This window comes from Ahaetulla prasina, chromosome 7, assembly GCF_028640845.1.
Source record: "Ahaetulla prasina isolate Xishuangbanna chromosome 7, ASM2864084v1, whole genome shotgun sequence".
In the NCBI taxonomy this organism is placed as follows: Eukaryota; Metazoa; Chordata; class Lepidosauria; order Squamata; family Colubridae; genus Ahaetulla; species Ahaetulla prasina.
The window spans coordinates 76,764,044-76,779,869 of record NC_080545.1 but is presented as its reverse complement, the minus strand read 5'-3'; the positions used below and the strand labels follow the sequence as shown (position 1 = coordinate 76,779,869).

Sequence of the window (15,826 nt, the reverse complement as noted above, 5' to 3'; positions counted from 1 at the left end):
ATTGAGTTAGGGAACATGTGCAGTAAATGAATAGGCTTAAATGATGCATCATTATGTGTGACTATGGAGTTGCTAAGTAACACAAGAAGAGTAATGCAAGCATAAGAGTAAATTGAATGTTCCAATATTGAGCAGGATGGGAGGCAAAATTGTGTGATTTCCCCTTGGTTTACTTCCACAAATTGGATGCAAAAAGCACTATATGCACTATTTGCATATCAGTGGTAACTGATATTAGGTGACCTATTCGGTCTAACTTTGGAAGATGCATATAACCATAGCAGCCATTCTATTTGAGCCACTTACCACTATTCCTATGTGTGATTATAATATAATTTAAATATTGAAGCTAATGAAGAGTGAAACTTTGGGGATGATAAGGCCTTTTCCAATTCAATCAATTTAGAACAATGTTAACTTCCATAATCCTAAAGCTCTGTTGGTAGAGGTATCCAGGTAGAGGACCCAAAGAATTCAGGGATAACCACATTGAAAAAGAATGACCAGGATTATACTTGAGTTACTCCGTTCCAGGGGATGGGATGGCTTAGTGGCTAAGACGCTGATCTTGTCGATCGAAAGGTCGGCAGTTCAGCGGTTCGAATCCCTAGTGCCGCGTAATGGGGTGATACTTGTCCCAGCTTCTGCCAACCTAGCAGTTTGAAAACATGTAAAAAATTCAAATAGAAAAATATGGATTACCTTTGGTGGAAAGGTAACAGCGTTCTGTGAGCCTTTGGCATTTAGTCATGCTGGCCACATGATCACGGAGATGTCTTTGGACAGCGCTGCCTTTTCGGCTTTGAAATGGAGATGAGCACCACCTCCTAGAGTTAGGTACGACTAGCACATATGTGCAAGGAGAACCTTTACCTTTACTCCGTTCCAACCCTGAACTACAGAATATCTTGGCCTTAAACAAACCACAGCTATTGTGTCCATATGCTTTACTCTGTTACAGACAACTAAACCATCACATACAGGTGTTACCTTTCTTTTTTTTTTAAGTTCAAAAAACACATCAGATCCTATTCCTCACAGAGTTAAAGCGAGCCAAACCAATGGTTTATATCACATCCATGCCAGTTAAAAGAGAAGCAAGCAACAGAGTGACTTAAAACAGTTTAATGTAATTCCAAGACAAAGTGTGATTACATTTCTACACATATACAATATGCATATGTGAGTTTACAAATTCTGATTAATAACTCGTTTCACCTCAGAGACCGAAAAAATGATCAAAAAGAAACTGTGAATAACAAGCTATAACATAGTTCATCACAACAGGACCCCCTTCTCCACCCTACAGTTAGTAATATTACAATTAAAATAACTATATTTTCTATAATGCTTTTTCTGTTAAAATCATTTCATAAATTTACAATGCTATTATTAGTTTTCAAGTCTAATATAAATTCACTCCATTTTTCTACAACGAAAATGATTATTAATTAGAAGCACACAATGTCATGATGAGAAACACAAGGTTTTTTTTTTAGTAGCAAGAACTTGATTGGTTAAGAATTAGGTTTTTTTGTAAAACATTCTAAAGCCAAGTAAAATATCCATTCTTATAACATACCTATAATATGAGACTAAGGAATAGGTTACATATAATTCTACGACACGTCAGTTTCTTCTGTTTTTTTTTCCTCAAAGACATTACCAGAAAGGGGAAAATAGTAACAAAAGGGAGAAAAAAGAGAAGAAAAAGAAAGAGGAAAAAAGGACAATTCACAGAAAATTAAAAGAAAAAAAATGCAATACACAAGAAAATACTGTTGCACACAATAATTTTCACTAAGTTTTAACATAGATTGACACTCAATACAGAACCATACAATTAGAAACCAGGGCTTTTCTGGAATTTTGAAGCTGAGATGTTATAGTACGTAAGAAAAGAAATCTTCAACATATCAAACAGGTAGAAGGTGGAGATGTGTATGCTTTGTGAATGTAAATTGTTTCGAAATTTATGCCCCCTCTCTTCTTGTGTAGAATGTTTTCTTGGAGCTACTTGGCTTCTGGGCATCAAATTAGTATTAATAAAACCCCTCTCAATTACATTAGAAGAACCCAAATATCTACAAATAACTTCCCTATTTTGCTTTCCTAGAATTATAATAATATGGGCTTCAACTGATAACAAAACCTTCTTTTTCCCCCTCCCATCATAATAAAGCTATTGTCTTATTTGCTTTTGGGGAGTGTGGGAGAGCTTTTGGTACAGGATTTGGAGTCTGCACATTTTTGTCTGTATGTAATTTTGGGATAAGAAATGCCATATTAAAAAAAAACCCTAAATAGACAGAAGAAGTGAGTTGGTTGTTAGTAGATGGGCCGAAGAACCATAGAGGCCAAATGCTTCCGTTGTCTTAAGGCCAATATTCATAAATGGCCTCCCATTTTGGTTTTCTAAAATGGTGGCACAGACATATGCCAAGATTTGCTTTGGTAAATTGAGCTAGAGTATAGATATCATGGCTTTAAATGAATTTATTGAAATGGGGCTGAGATCTGCCATTGGAAATATGATTTTTGGTCAGGCCTAAAAACAATGGATTTCTCTTTTTCCACCATGACTTGTTAATCTGCTGCATGAAGAATACAAGGAACTTTGCTATGATTGTAAACTTCACAACTAAGCTTAGCTGTTCAGACAGAATCATTTGCAAGCTAGTTCCTGCATATTTACTTCTGTAAATACCTCCTGACCTGCAGAAGACGTACATTTATATTCATTCCTCTGTCATAAGCAGAACTGAAGGAGAAAAAAAGAAGAAAAAAGCAACAGACTGTATACATCCAAATATATAATTCACCACAAAACAGCATTTTATAGAGTGTCATTGGACAACAGGCAACTAAGTGTATAAAGATCTGGTCCAATTCTTCATATTAAGTTTACGATACAAAGGGAAACTAGAGTGACAAGTAAAATTTGATTTATTTAGGAGAGTTTAATGGGTAGTGTCAAAATTAAGCACTACCTATTACTGCTTCTCAAAGCAGCCCAAGGGCTTGTCTCAGAAATCCATAGTTCACATTTGAGAATTTCATCACAGTACATTTTCCTTGCTGTGAACAGGTACATGACTGGGATATTTAAGTGACTATTCTACACTGAAAAATTTCCATGTATAATGGAAAGACTACTGCTGGGATGTAAATGATGCTGTGCTTCCCAAGATTTTCAGTAAAAGCCAAACAATAATGCATCTGTGATTCAAGATTGCCATTTTCACAAGATCATTCTAAGTGAACCATTTTGCTTCACATGATTATAAAACTCATAAACACAAAACAAAACAAACAGTTCTGAACAAGCCCAGAGTCGCTAAGCAGTAAAATGCATCTATTGCTTTGCATATCCGTTCTTTACAATATACATGTATTTTTGTCCAAATTTAGAAATTTGAGTTTAACCATGCACAGGTTTATCTAGAAGTAAATCCCACGCTGTTTATGGAATTTACTACTTTCTAAATGTACTTTGGATTGCATGCGAAATGTCTGGGAATTACTATGCTTCCTGATTCATTCCCAAAAGTTTATTTTACTTTTAATTCAAAAATAAAAAAGGTAATCTTGTAGACTACACTTTTAACATAGATGGAGTGATTTTTTAAAAAAATTAATTTTGGAATTATTTTACTTGATCTGACTTTCTGCTACTATGTTATATTTGAGAACAGAATGTACATATTAAAGACACATTGCTACTTCTGTTTCTAAAAAGAAAAATTAAAAAAAAGGAAAGGACAACAGTGTTAAGATTCTGAAGATATTATTAAAAACAGAGCATTTAGTTAGAAAGTACCAGTTTCAATGTAAACTATAAAATACTATAACTATAAAATGTAGCCAGAAATACAGATTGTTATTTACTGATAGTTCATATTGGTTTAAAAGGCGATTTGTTACATAACTTCAAAAGCTGAAGCTCTTTACAGTAGCTATGAACACAATATACTTATATGTGCATTTTAATGTCACAATTAATTAAAATACATAAAACACCAACTTGATCCTAGATTTTGCCATTTTACTTTTAAAGGTTACTCCGAATGACCAAGGCAGGCATTTATCATATTCTGCCCATACAGGTAAGTATTTTTTTTTAATCCAAATTTCAGGCTGGCTACATATTTTCAGAAAAAAGGCTAAAACCAAGATAAATGCCCACATTTGAGGTAATTATTGCCACTAGGTCACAGTTTCCGTAAGTTAAGTAAATTAATCCTTCTTTATACATAAAACAAATGTCCTGCCTAGATTTTGAAATCCCTGTTTAAACTAAATTTCAGAGACCAGAAATCTGGACAGAGAAATTTGCTGTTGGTGGAGTCACAGAGCATAGATATTCCAGAACCATAGCAAACAAGAGAACATTAAAAATATACAACAACTAGCGAATGAGTCAGAATTAAAACAGGTGTGGCAAATGAATATATCTTCTGACAGAAATTCCAGACCAAGGTATCTCAAATATAGCCATAATTTACTGATTTAAAAAAGACAGGTCCCTATTGTTAATGGTAGAATCTCAGCACCTCAATTACTCCTTTGCTTTGCTTTGATGGTGAGATAAGCATTTTGATTTTGTTCTGCAACATTACCCTATTTCTTTCAGGGAAGAGCAAGAAGTAGATTCCCTTAGCTCACGTACGCACACACACACACACACACACACACACACTAGTACACACACACACGTACACACACACACGTACACACGTACACACACAGACATAAACTGTCAAGCAGCTTTTCCAACAAGTTAGGATTACAGATCACAATATTTATCAGTGCAGTAAGAGTATCATATTTGGGGGAAATGTATTGCCTTTCTTGATTTCACTATAATAAACAAAAGATTAATGTACAGGTTTTTTCTTTAATACGCACATGTGAAGTCTAATATAGCAGCAATGCTAAGAGTGGAAGGACATGACTAACCCATACATAACAAAAGAAGGTTTGCTCTTATTTGCTGTAGTTAGAAAAGAATCAGAGACTCCTGACAATTTCTACTCATTGCCTACTTAACATACTTGCTACATATGTGTTTCCTTCTGCTATAAGGGGTTTCTTTTTCTTTTTTACATTCACTGGTTACCATCCTTTCACTTGTCCAGCTTGAATATTCTTGTGAACATCACAGACACCTGACAATTTGGATGTGAATCATCTCAACATATGCCCAATTATTATAGCCAAGTGTTGAGAACAAATAAATTCTTACAATGACTTAAAAGAAAAAACACAACACAAATCAAGCTACTCAAAGCAGAGACCCAGTGGAATAATCAGAAGGCTGGTTTTCATCATTCATTCATTCATTCATCCATGACTACAGCAGACCTGCATCAGTTCCTTGAATCACAACTTCTCAGATGACTATGATGTACAGCTGTTTAAGAATTTGTACAATCAAGATCCCCACACACCTAGGGAACACAGATTAGGAACTGCCTAAGCAGAAACCAAATAAAAACCAAGACCTGGGAGACACAACAACCTCATGGAATGGTGTAATACCTTGTGTCCAGAAAAGATGGAGACTTGCATAATGGTAGGTGTACACAAGCCTGACAAGAATGGAGCAAAATAGATTCAATGTTACAATGTCCCTTAAATTGACATGAATGAAAAATGACTTCTCCTCAGGGAACTGTCTTATTGACAGACACAGGATAGAATCCTCAGTACTAGATACCTCACATTTTGGGAGCTGGTGGCAAAGTTTTTTTTATTGATTTTCTGCCTTTAGCCTGACTTTCCATACTGTGTTCAACCTGGACCCTGATTAGTACTAAAACATGAAAGTGACATTTTATAGAAACAAAAGGAATTTGCACAAATGCATTCTAGATGGGCAGTTTAATAAATTTGTACTGCCGTCACAGATAATAAAATATTATTCATAATACAACAAGCAGGGTTTTTTTCCCCTTTCCTTCAAACCATGATTAAAATTTAGAAAAGCAGCAAGTAGAATGACTGAATTCTACAAAGCAATATATATGATGAAAACCAAAATGAGGCATAAGAGATTGTATAATGTGTTACTCGAAATAGATTCTGAAAGGGACTTGGTAAAGGACTGTATGATAAAGTGGGCACAAAATTTTCAGGAGCCAATATTATTGGAAACTTGGGAAAAAATTTGGGTTAGAAATATTAAATTCACGCAGGCACAGAATCTGAGGGAAAATTTTTATAAAATGTTTTATAGATGGCATTTAGATCCTAAGAAATTATCATGTATGTATCCAGATATGCAAGCAAAATGTTGGAGATGTAATTGTGATGACGCTACATATTTTCACATTTGGTGGACTTGTAAGGATATAAAGGCCTTTTGGATAAAAATTTGGTGGATTCTACAAAATGTTTTGAAAAAGAAGATAAAGTTCCTGCCACAATTTTTTCTGTTGGGAATTATTACGGACTGTACAGTAATTGAGACTAAATTGATTTTAAATCTAATAACAGCAGCAAGATTACTAATAGGACAATACCGGAAGAAAAAAGAAGTACCTACAATAGAAGAATGGATATTGAAGGTTGCCAATTTGGCTGAGATGGCGAAGATATCAGCCTTTTTGAAAGACAATACGCAAGAAAGATACTTAAAGGAATGGAAAAAATGGATTGACTATATTCAAAGTAGATATCAGACTAAGAGTTATCAGACTGTTTTTGAATGATTATGAGGTATTATTTTTGATTGTTTTTTGGGGAAGTTAGAAATTGATGATTATAGGGGTATAATTAACTTGGGACGAAACTTTTTTAGCATATGTTTGTTTTATTTTTAACTATACCTTGTGCTCGTTCCGGGAAGTCGGGGGGGAGGGGGAGGGGGGTTGTGAAGGGAGGGGGGAGGGGAGGGGGGGAAAGGGGGGGAAATTTTCTGTAAAACTTTTTGAATAAAAAAAAAGAAAACCAAAATGAGGCATAAGGAAAATAAATATATCCTCTTATATTATACCACTGGTCCCCAAATTTTGAATGAACTCTTTAGCAAGAGAAAGCACAATTTAGTTTTTGTAACACTGGTCTTGTTTGAAATGTCATTTGACTGAAGAGAGGCATGAGTTTTTAATTTTCCGTCACGTTACTAAATCATTTCACCTATCAAGCCAGATTTTGAGGTATGGTTATGTTCGATTGTGAAGGAAAAATAATGCGCAAAAGTAAAACTCTTTTATTAAACCTGGGATAAATATTTAAAAAAAAATATTGGGTTTGGAATGTTTTAAATGTGGTGCAATGCCAGATTTATGAAACTGAACTTATTTCTTATGAATTGATATAGTTTTGATAAACTGTAGGTGACTAGGAGGTCTATCATTCCCTTACTTCTTCTTATGCAAATGGTGCATGCATTACATACCAGCACTCAGATTTAATATTAATAGTATCAGAAAACACAACACACACACACACACACACACACACACACACACACACACACAACTTTAGAATTTAAGAGAAGATACTCTTGTATCTGGTTATCTCAATCCCATTTGACACTGTTGAAAGATTGGCGCACTGTTTTTTTGAACTTGGCAATTTTAAGTTGTGTGGACTTCAACTCCCAGGGGGTTGAAGTCAGCACATCTTAAAGTTGCCAAGTTCACTGCTCTAGTGTTTCTCTATGCTAACATTTTAAAGGCTGCTATAATCCATTTCTTCTCTGAGATGCTGCAACAATTTTGCAATGTGGTTCTGGCATATTTACTGAACAGAAAGTCACCTTCAATTCAATTATCAATCTCTGACATCAAGGTTTATTAAAATGCGACTTTTGATTTCTTTGTGGCTATCCAGATAACTTGATGTTATCACTTATTTCTTATTTCGCTATTTAATTAGCTTCATTCATTGATTCAGGGGAAAAAAAGTCAAAAGGTGATATAGTCCCCTTGAAAATTGTAATCAGTGCAATCAGACACAGATCACACAAGCTTGTGTTTGACCTGTACAATGCCAGTCACATGCTATGCCAAGCTTCCTCGAATTAGTGCCTTCTACCTGATAACAATTCCCATGAATTAGAATCTGGACTATTGACTATATTAACACTGGACTAGTTAGGCTTGCAGCTGACATTGTGGTCTCATATTAAGTAAATATAAGCTTTCATTCTTGTCTTCCTTAAAACTTTGTAGTGCTTTATTAAATTTATATTTTTCTAGATTGAAAAAAAAATGGAATTTCATCTTCCTCTATTAAAAAAATGGGTTCTCCTTTCACACTCTGGAATCTTCAATTGTTTTAGAACTGCAATCTACGTAAGAAACTGTATTATTTTTATCCTAATGAAGGAGAAATCTTTATATTGGCAGTCCCAGTTCAACAGAAAGGCACCAGGGTTCCAGAAGACTAAAATAAAGTTCTCCCTGTGTGTTTATTTTATTATCTTTTAATTTCACTTTTCCCTCTTAACTAATCCACCCTCAAATTGTGCAACAGTTTTCTTTTTCTAGCCCTATTCACATGCTGCCTCTCTCTCTGTGAATTTTGCCATGTTCAATTATATACTGTGAAAAAAAAGTGGAACTTCTTTGCGCGCATTTAAAAAAACAACTAAAATATTTAAATGAAACTTTGCCAGTCATTAAAACCACCTCTTCAAAGCTTTCCTGCCAGAAGTTAAACAGCTAATCATTTATTTATCAAGATAAATGTTATGCTCAAATATTGCAGACTAGGAGATATTCTCCTAAGTAATGAGAGTTTGCAAATAAAGAAAAGGAAGACTTTTAATGTAACACATAAAATCACATGGAACCAGAAGAGATCTCCTTCCTAAGTAATTTGAAAGTTTGCAATGTATTATTATTTTATTTATTAAATTTGTTTTCCACCCATCTCGCTGCAAGGTGACTCTTACAATAATTCTGAACATAAAACAGTTTGAGGAGAAGGAAATGGAAACAATTTTGAGCCCTGCTACAAGAGAGAATGAACCATAGCTTAGAATCTCTGGATCCTTCAAATTTGAGTAGCCAACATTAGTTACTAGGATTTTTTTGGGCTGGCTTCCTGAATTTCATTTCTTTTTGTTGATAAAAATTCCCAACTATTGCACTTCCAAAGTGGGAAACCTAACTACAAGTATTTGTATCTTGAGTTCATTATAAGATTGTGACAAAATATAACTCTGTAATATTTCTGTATCACAGGAATTCATCAAATAGTGTTTGGGTTCACTCACCGAATCATGGTTTGTAGGCGCACCAACGGATTGGGTTTTTACAATGTGCAACTACTTTGTACACAAACCCAGTAAACAGGACTGCAGAATATGCTAAATTGTATTGGGATTTTATTTGGTTTTGACTTAGCGAATTGTGTGAACTCATCCCATCGAGTCCTACAGTGCAAGATTTGTATTAGGTTTCCATGATCTTACCATACTTCTTAAATCCATTTTAAGCCAGCAATTGTTTGGCTTATGCCTTAAAAGGCAGTCTTCTGGAAAAGTAAAAATATAATAAGAAAGTATCCAGAAACTGCAGAGGTATGCTATTGTATAAAAACTACAATATGGCATGTAACCACATTTTCCTGCTGTATAAATAAGCTTAAGCAAATGTGAGCTTATTTCCCTCTAATCTTTTACACACAAGAGACTAGAAATGTTTTTGTTCTACAATATCGTTAAAATAATCAGAGTTCCCTATAACATCCAATCTTAAGGAACTATACTTGGGACATAATGGAGAACTGTGATGCATTTAATCCCTAGTTAGTATCTTTAAACTATGTTAATAAGAAACAAATTAGATTCCAACTATGGATTCAGATTCATGGAACAGATACAGAGAACTTTTTAAGCTCTGCCTTGCTGAGAGGTAGGAGGAACTGGAGGCAGGTAGATAAATATATAAGTCCAGGACTCACCGTAGCTTTTTCACATCTTGAGAAGCGTTATTAATATCTTGTTCCTTCCAAGTTTCTCAGGGTTTCCTTTTGTCTCCCTTTCCTTCCTTCCAAAACCTACATTGAGGGGTAAACATGCTGATGCTAATAACAAAGGGAAAAAAGCATTCCTTCCTTAACAACAAATACCTTCTTAAGAGAACATTAACAACAAGAGTACACAGAAATGCAAGTGCAATTAAAGCAAAAAATAAAATAAAATAAAAATATAATTATAACATATTAAAATTAGTAATACAACAAGAAGGACTGAATGGGAGGAATCTTTCCTCTCAAAGATATAAGCAGTTGGTGCTTGAACCTGGACAGAAAGAGAGGAATATACACTATTCTATTAACACCCAGCTGCTGATGAGGAATTTCTTCACTGGGGAAGCAACAGAAGATATTCTCTTCAAAAAGGCAGATGCCTTTTAGACTACTATACTTAGGAGCAGAGAGATACTAAAAATTAAAAATAAAACGAGGTTCAGTTTCTAAATAGCGGAGAAGAAGCCAGTTTTGCTTCCAATGATTTACTTCAGAAAAATAAGAGTGTCCACCTTAATATTTGGGGTAGGAGCCCTTCCTTCCTGCCAGTGAAGCAAGAGTGCCCACTTCCAGGTATGACAACTGTGCTTGTCTTTCTTCTCAACTCCCCTCATGAGCAAGCTTTTTATCTTTACCACCTCTAAGATCCCTCCCTCATCTCTCAACTAACTGACTTGCCTTAACCCAACATCTTATCCTATTGCCTAAGCACTTCTTTTCTGAAGCCAGAAAAATTGGGGCACTTCTTATCAGAGGTGCCCACAGAAATAATAATAATAATAATAATAAGATGGCATCCCCATAATCAAAGCTCAGTCTTTACATGCATTGCCACAAACGTTTTTTGTTTTTTTTAAAAAAGAGGGGCTTTGAGTATATTGTTACAGCCGCCATACTGATTTCTTGACATTTCTCCCTTCACCATCCCCAAACAGGTGTCTCTGCTACTTGGGGGCTACCAGATACGGGTTGCAAAAAGTCATGATGATCACTAGAGGACAGCAAAGAGATAAAAGATAACTTTTTTTCCCACGTAATCTTCAAATTTTTGCAGCCCCAGATCTGGTAACCTTGGCTTAGAAGCCATGCGGACCAGATAAAAAGTCAGCCTACCAGTATAAAGGCACACAGCCTTTTTCACAATCAACTTCAAACCACTAATACAAGTAAAACATCACTGGGGGGGTGGGGGGATGGACAGTAAAGACTTACACAACAGAAAAATCTAGTGATGTCACCATAAAATATCTACTCATTCTTTCGTTATTATTATTTTATTGTACAAACACTTCTCTTTGGAATCCTTCTGAAAAAGAATATACCAAAGGGGTGGGGGAAGGGAAATATAAATAATTTATTGTGGAAGATACAGTGTCCGATGAGCTACTGTTAACATTGTTATGATGATTATTACTTTTAAGAAAAAGAAAAGCACAGTAAGAACAAAATGGGACAAAGCGAAGAAAGCACCTGATAAAAACATCTTTCCCCATCCAGTTCTAGATGTCTTGGAGAATTCCAAATTAGCACAGCCAATAGGATATTGTGGGATTTATGTACATCTGTTCAGGGAGCATCAGTTGGGGAAAGCTGATCAAAACCATTAACAGTTATGGTGGCATCTCCAAGCTAGCTCCTAAATGCAGAACATGTTGCTTAGACAGTAGATCAGACTGTACCCTAAGGAACTAGAGTCAGACCTACTACAAGCGTAGTAGAGTCCACTCCAAGTCCACAACATGAAGCTCCAGTGCAACTGCTTCTCAAGAAAAAGAAGAAAACCAAACCAAACCAGCTTTTGGCACAAGTCTGAGCCTGATGTTCTAGAAAGAATACCTCTTATTCTCAGATTTCTGAAATCATTCAAGTGAAAATATATAAAGTTTGTTCCAAGACATTGCCCTTCACCCACTCCCCCCTTACACCCCCAGTTTAGACATAGCAATTGAACATGAGGTACTACGTATTACTAATCCAAAGCAGGCCTGGGCACCTCCCCCACCCCTTTTTCTATTCATACTTTAATAAATATATGAACCTGCAAAATGTTACGGAGAATTGTGTATCCCGGAAGGAAATTCAACTAATAACACAACTGATAACATGGAATTCCTTGAAAAGCTGCTTTAGGGGCTAAGAACTCATCCAGACATCTCAAATCCACCCCAACCCACCCCCAAAAAATCCCCTTTCTTGGGTCCACTGATTGTTCTATTCCAGCAAACTCCCAGCAGCCTTCCTTTGGCCCTTGCAACTTACCTAAGAAAGACATTACATTTTTGTTTTTGAAAGTCTAGAGAAAAAAAAGGAAAGCAATCTAACATAAGGAAGAAGAGGAGGAGGAGGAAAAAAAGGAGCTGAGTTTACATTTGAACCAGCCTCAGTCCATTTCTAGGCGTACCAGTGGAAGTAAACCCATCAAACTGCAACTGTCGTTTGGTAAGGCACTACAAGGGAATGATGTAAAACTAAGACTGTGACAGTGTAAAATGGCTGTGCTGAGGACCACACCACAAGAAAAGGCAGCATCAGCGCGCACATGCGCACACACTCACACACGCAGACACAGATATACCTGGACAATCACATTTGTTACATGCCTATGTTATATCACTTTTTTTGTGCAATAACATTGAGGAATAGTCTATTGGTATCACTGGAGCTTAACACAAAGTAGAAAACGGCTGTATGGATGTATAGTGCTACATTCTACCAAGGGCTAGCTAGAACTTCTACTCCTACACTAACAACCCAATCCTAAACATTTGGTATTGTGGTTCCTGCCCCCAGTACTGCTGTTATGTTTCAACAGCAACAGCACACACTGTTGTGCTTTGTGAAGTGGTGACCAAAGTAGCTATCAGCCAGAGCAGGCAAATGTTAGGATTGGACTGCAAATGGTGAAGGGTTATCCAGAGAAATAAAGTGGGAAAAAAGTATTTTCAAGTAAGGAAGTTGAGATTCTATCATACATTATTAAAGACTTTTTCCTTTAAGGAAAGGGATTTATCCAGGATGCTCAGAGTAAGAACAAATATTCAGCACGACCTTTGATTTCATCAGATAGTGTTTTCTGCTCAGTGTTTTTCTATCCTCCCAACTTTCTAGTGCTTCTAGACTGATTGGGAGAGCTGGAATAATCCAAAACGGCTCTCGGCTTTTGCCCATTCCATTATCAACAGAAAACACACCACACTTTTCATTGTGTGTGTTTTTATTTTGGGTTACAGCAACCAGTGCAAAGACAAAGTCATAACCCTTTTGAAATTCTGGATAAATCCCTAATTTGTATGCTTCTTTGTTTAATTAAAAAAAATATACCCAAACACCTATGAAACTTTGTATTAGAAGATTTGAACAACAAATTCCTAAACGGAGTCTCCTGTAATCAGATGAAAATAATCTGAAAAAGTCTCTTGGTGAAGTTATCCAAAACAGGACCAGACAACGGTGGTCCTTCTGCGTCTCCCACTATGTGGTTTGGTGCAGATTTTTTTTTGTATTTTTATTTTTCATTCTTTTTAGCTTTTTTTCTTTCTTTTCTTTCTTTTTTTAAATAAAAGTGTAGGACGTGTCTCGTCTTCTTGTGTCTGCTTTCTTCCTTAAAGTCTCCTTTGTTCAAGTTTTGCTGGAGTCTCCCATTTGCATTGTTCATTTGCCTGTGACATTCTTCAGTATAAAAGCAGCCATGTTCCTCTCAATGTGTGCTGAAATGTCTTTTTTTGTTTTTCCTCATTCCAGTGTTTAGATGTATGGGTACTGGTTGATTTTTGTAGGACTTAAGGGATATCCAGTGTAGACGGAGGCTGGAGATGCACTGATATACGTTTGATGGGCAAACTGAGCTTGATACTGACTTGGGTGGATTGTGGGTGATGGAAGGACACGGGGGCCCATGCTAACCGGAACTTGGTGGACGATGCTGGCTGGATAAGTAGTGTGCTGTACGGTGTGTCGAGCTGAGCCTTGGGAAGCCACTAAGTGAGCCACGGTGCCTGTGGAACCCAGAGCCGCAGGTGCTGTGTATGTGTATAGATGAGGTTGAGTTGGCAGATGGGCGGCGGCAGCTGCAGCCAAGTGAGGATGGACTGTGCCGTGGCTAGGACTGTTGTGTGGGAAGGAATACGGTGCCTGAGCAATTGTTGGAGTGATGTAAGCCTGTTGCCGTCGATGATTCCCGGTTGCGATGTGTTGCTGCGCCTGCATAAAAGAAAGGAGCAATTGATGGTAAGAGTTGGTGGTCCCTCTTTGTTCTCTGGAACTTTCAGCCCCCAGGATTACAAGTGTTAGTTAGAGGAAGAACCGAGCAACGTGGATTGTCTTGCATTTCTGGCTGAGAATCTATCACCTTCCCATACTCTGCAGTATATGCCCATGATGGCGAACCTATGGCACGCGTGCCAGAGATGGCACACAGAGCCCGCTCTGTGGGCACGTGCGCCATCACCAGCTGCTCTTTATGCACATCGGCCAGCTGGTCTTCACGGCCTGAAAACGGCACCAAAAAATGGCCATTTTCTGGGCTGTTTGGGGCCATTTGGGGCCATTTTGGGGGGCAGTTTTGGCCTGAAAAATGGCCAAAAAACAAGCATGTGTGCACCAGCCAGCTGGTTTTTGGGTTTCCAGCACTCCAGTGCGCGCACATCCACACGCATTTCGGTTTGGGCATTTGGTGCCAAAAAGGTTTTCCATCACTGGTATATATGCTAAGCATGGGTGGAAAGATGTGGCGCAAAAGGCAAACATTATGGCCAAGAGGATGATATTGTCAAAGTGGGGGGGGGGAGGCGGCAAATGTAGCCAATGCACAAAATCAAATATTCTAAATATTCTAAAATAATGTATCAGCAAAAATTGTAAAAAACTGTATAGAATGCCAAAATTAAAAAAAAAAACTTCCTTGGAGGAATGTGCCTCCGTTCATACAAGTTTAATATTTAATTCCCAAATTTGACAGACTTTCAAAAATGAGAAATTGGGGTGGGGGGACGGGGGGCGGGACACCAAAGGAATAACTTAACAAAACCAAGAAACTGAGAGCAATGGAAACAGGTGTACCCAGCTTTCTTTTCTATCTTTCTAGCAGAGTAGTCAGCAAACATATATTTCTCTATGTTTCTCATGGCTTAATTCCATGGACCTGAATGCAGGAAGACAGAGACTGTCAGACAAAAGATCCTTAAAAGAGTTATTTTTTCTCTGCAGATTCCCCTCTTCCTGTCAGCTTCTTTCCATGTTGGATTCTAGCTAGGAAAAGTTATTTTTAAAAAGCAGCTGAAGGAGAAAACTCACTGGATTAAAAATACCAGTTTGTCTACCAGGTTTGTACAAATGCCACACTATCCCATTAACAATATGAGAAAACCCGTATGTATAGTTTTTATTGTTGTATAATTGATACAGTGCAATCGCTGAACAAGTAAAGAGGTCTTTGAGCCAAGAAATTTAAATTTTATAATTCAGTGCAGAGAAAGGGGGAAAGAGAAACAGAATAAAGGATGGGAAAATACACCTTTATTCCAGTTTTCTGCAATTAGTTTCTGTTGCTGTAGTTTAAGCTATAGCAATGTGATTTTCTTTTAGATTCACCAACTCTAAAATGCACGTACACAGTCATTTCTCGATTACAGCTGATTTTCGATTACAGCTCGCCTGTCTAGAACCCACACCTCATTTCGGACATTAATACAATTGAGTGTGTCCAGAAATATTTTACACAAAGAGTTCTCCACTCCTCTGATCACAACAAAATACCTTATGCCACCAGACTTGAAATCCTGGGTTTAGAAAATTTAGAACTCCGCCGCCTTTGGCTTGACCTGAGTATAACTCATAAAAT

General features: G+C 36.8%; 1 protein-coding gene across 1 annotated transcript in view; it reads right to left on the bottom strand.

Annotated features, from left to right (window-relative positions):
* Positions 1–1,110: 1,110 nt before the first annotated feature.
* HIPK2 (homeodomain interacting protein kinase 2) overlaps positions 1,111–15,826 on the bottom strand; it is a 186,420-nt gene continuing 171,704 nt past the window's right edge. Inside the window, exon 15 of the mRNA XM_058189920.1 lies at positions 1,111–14,187. Coding sequence (XP_058045903.1) covers positions 13,732–14,187 — 456 coding nt within the window. The 3' untranslated portion in view covers positions 1,111–13,731. The remainder of the gene's footprint in view (positions 14,188–15,826) is intronic.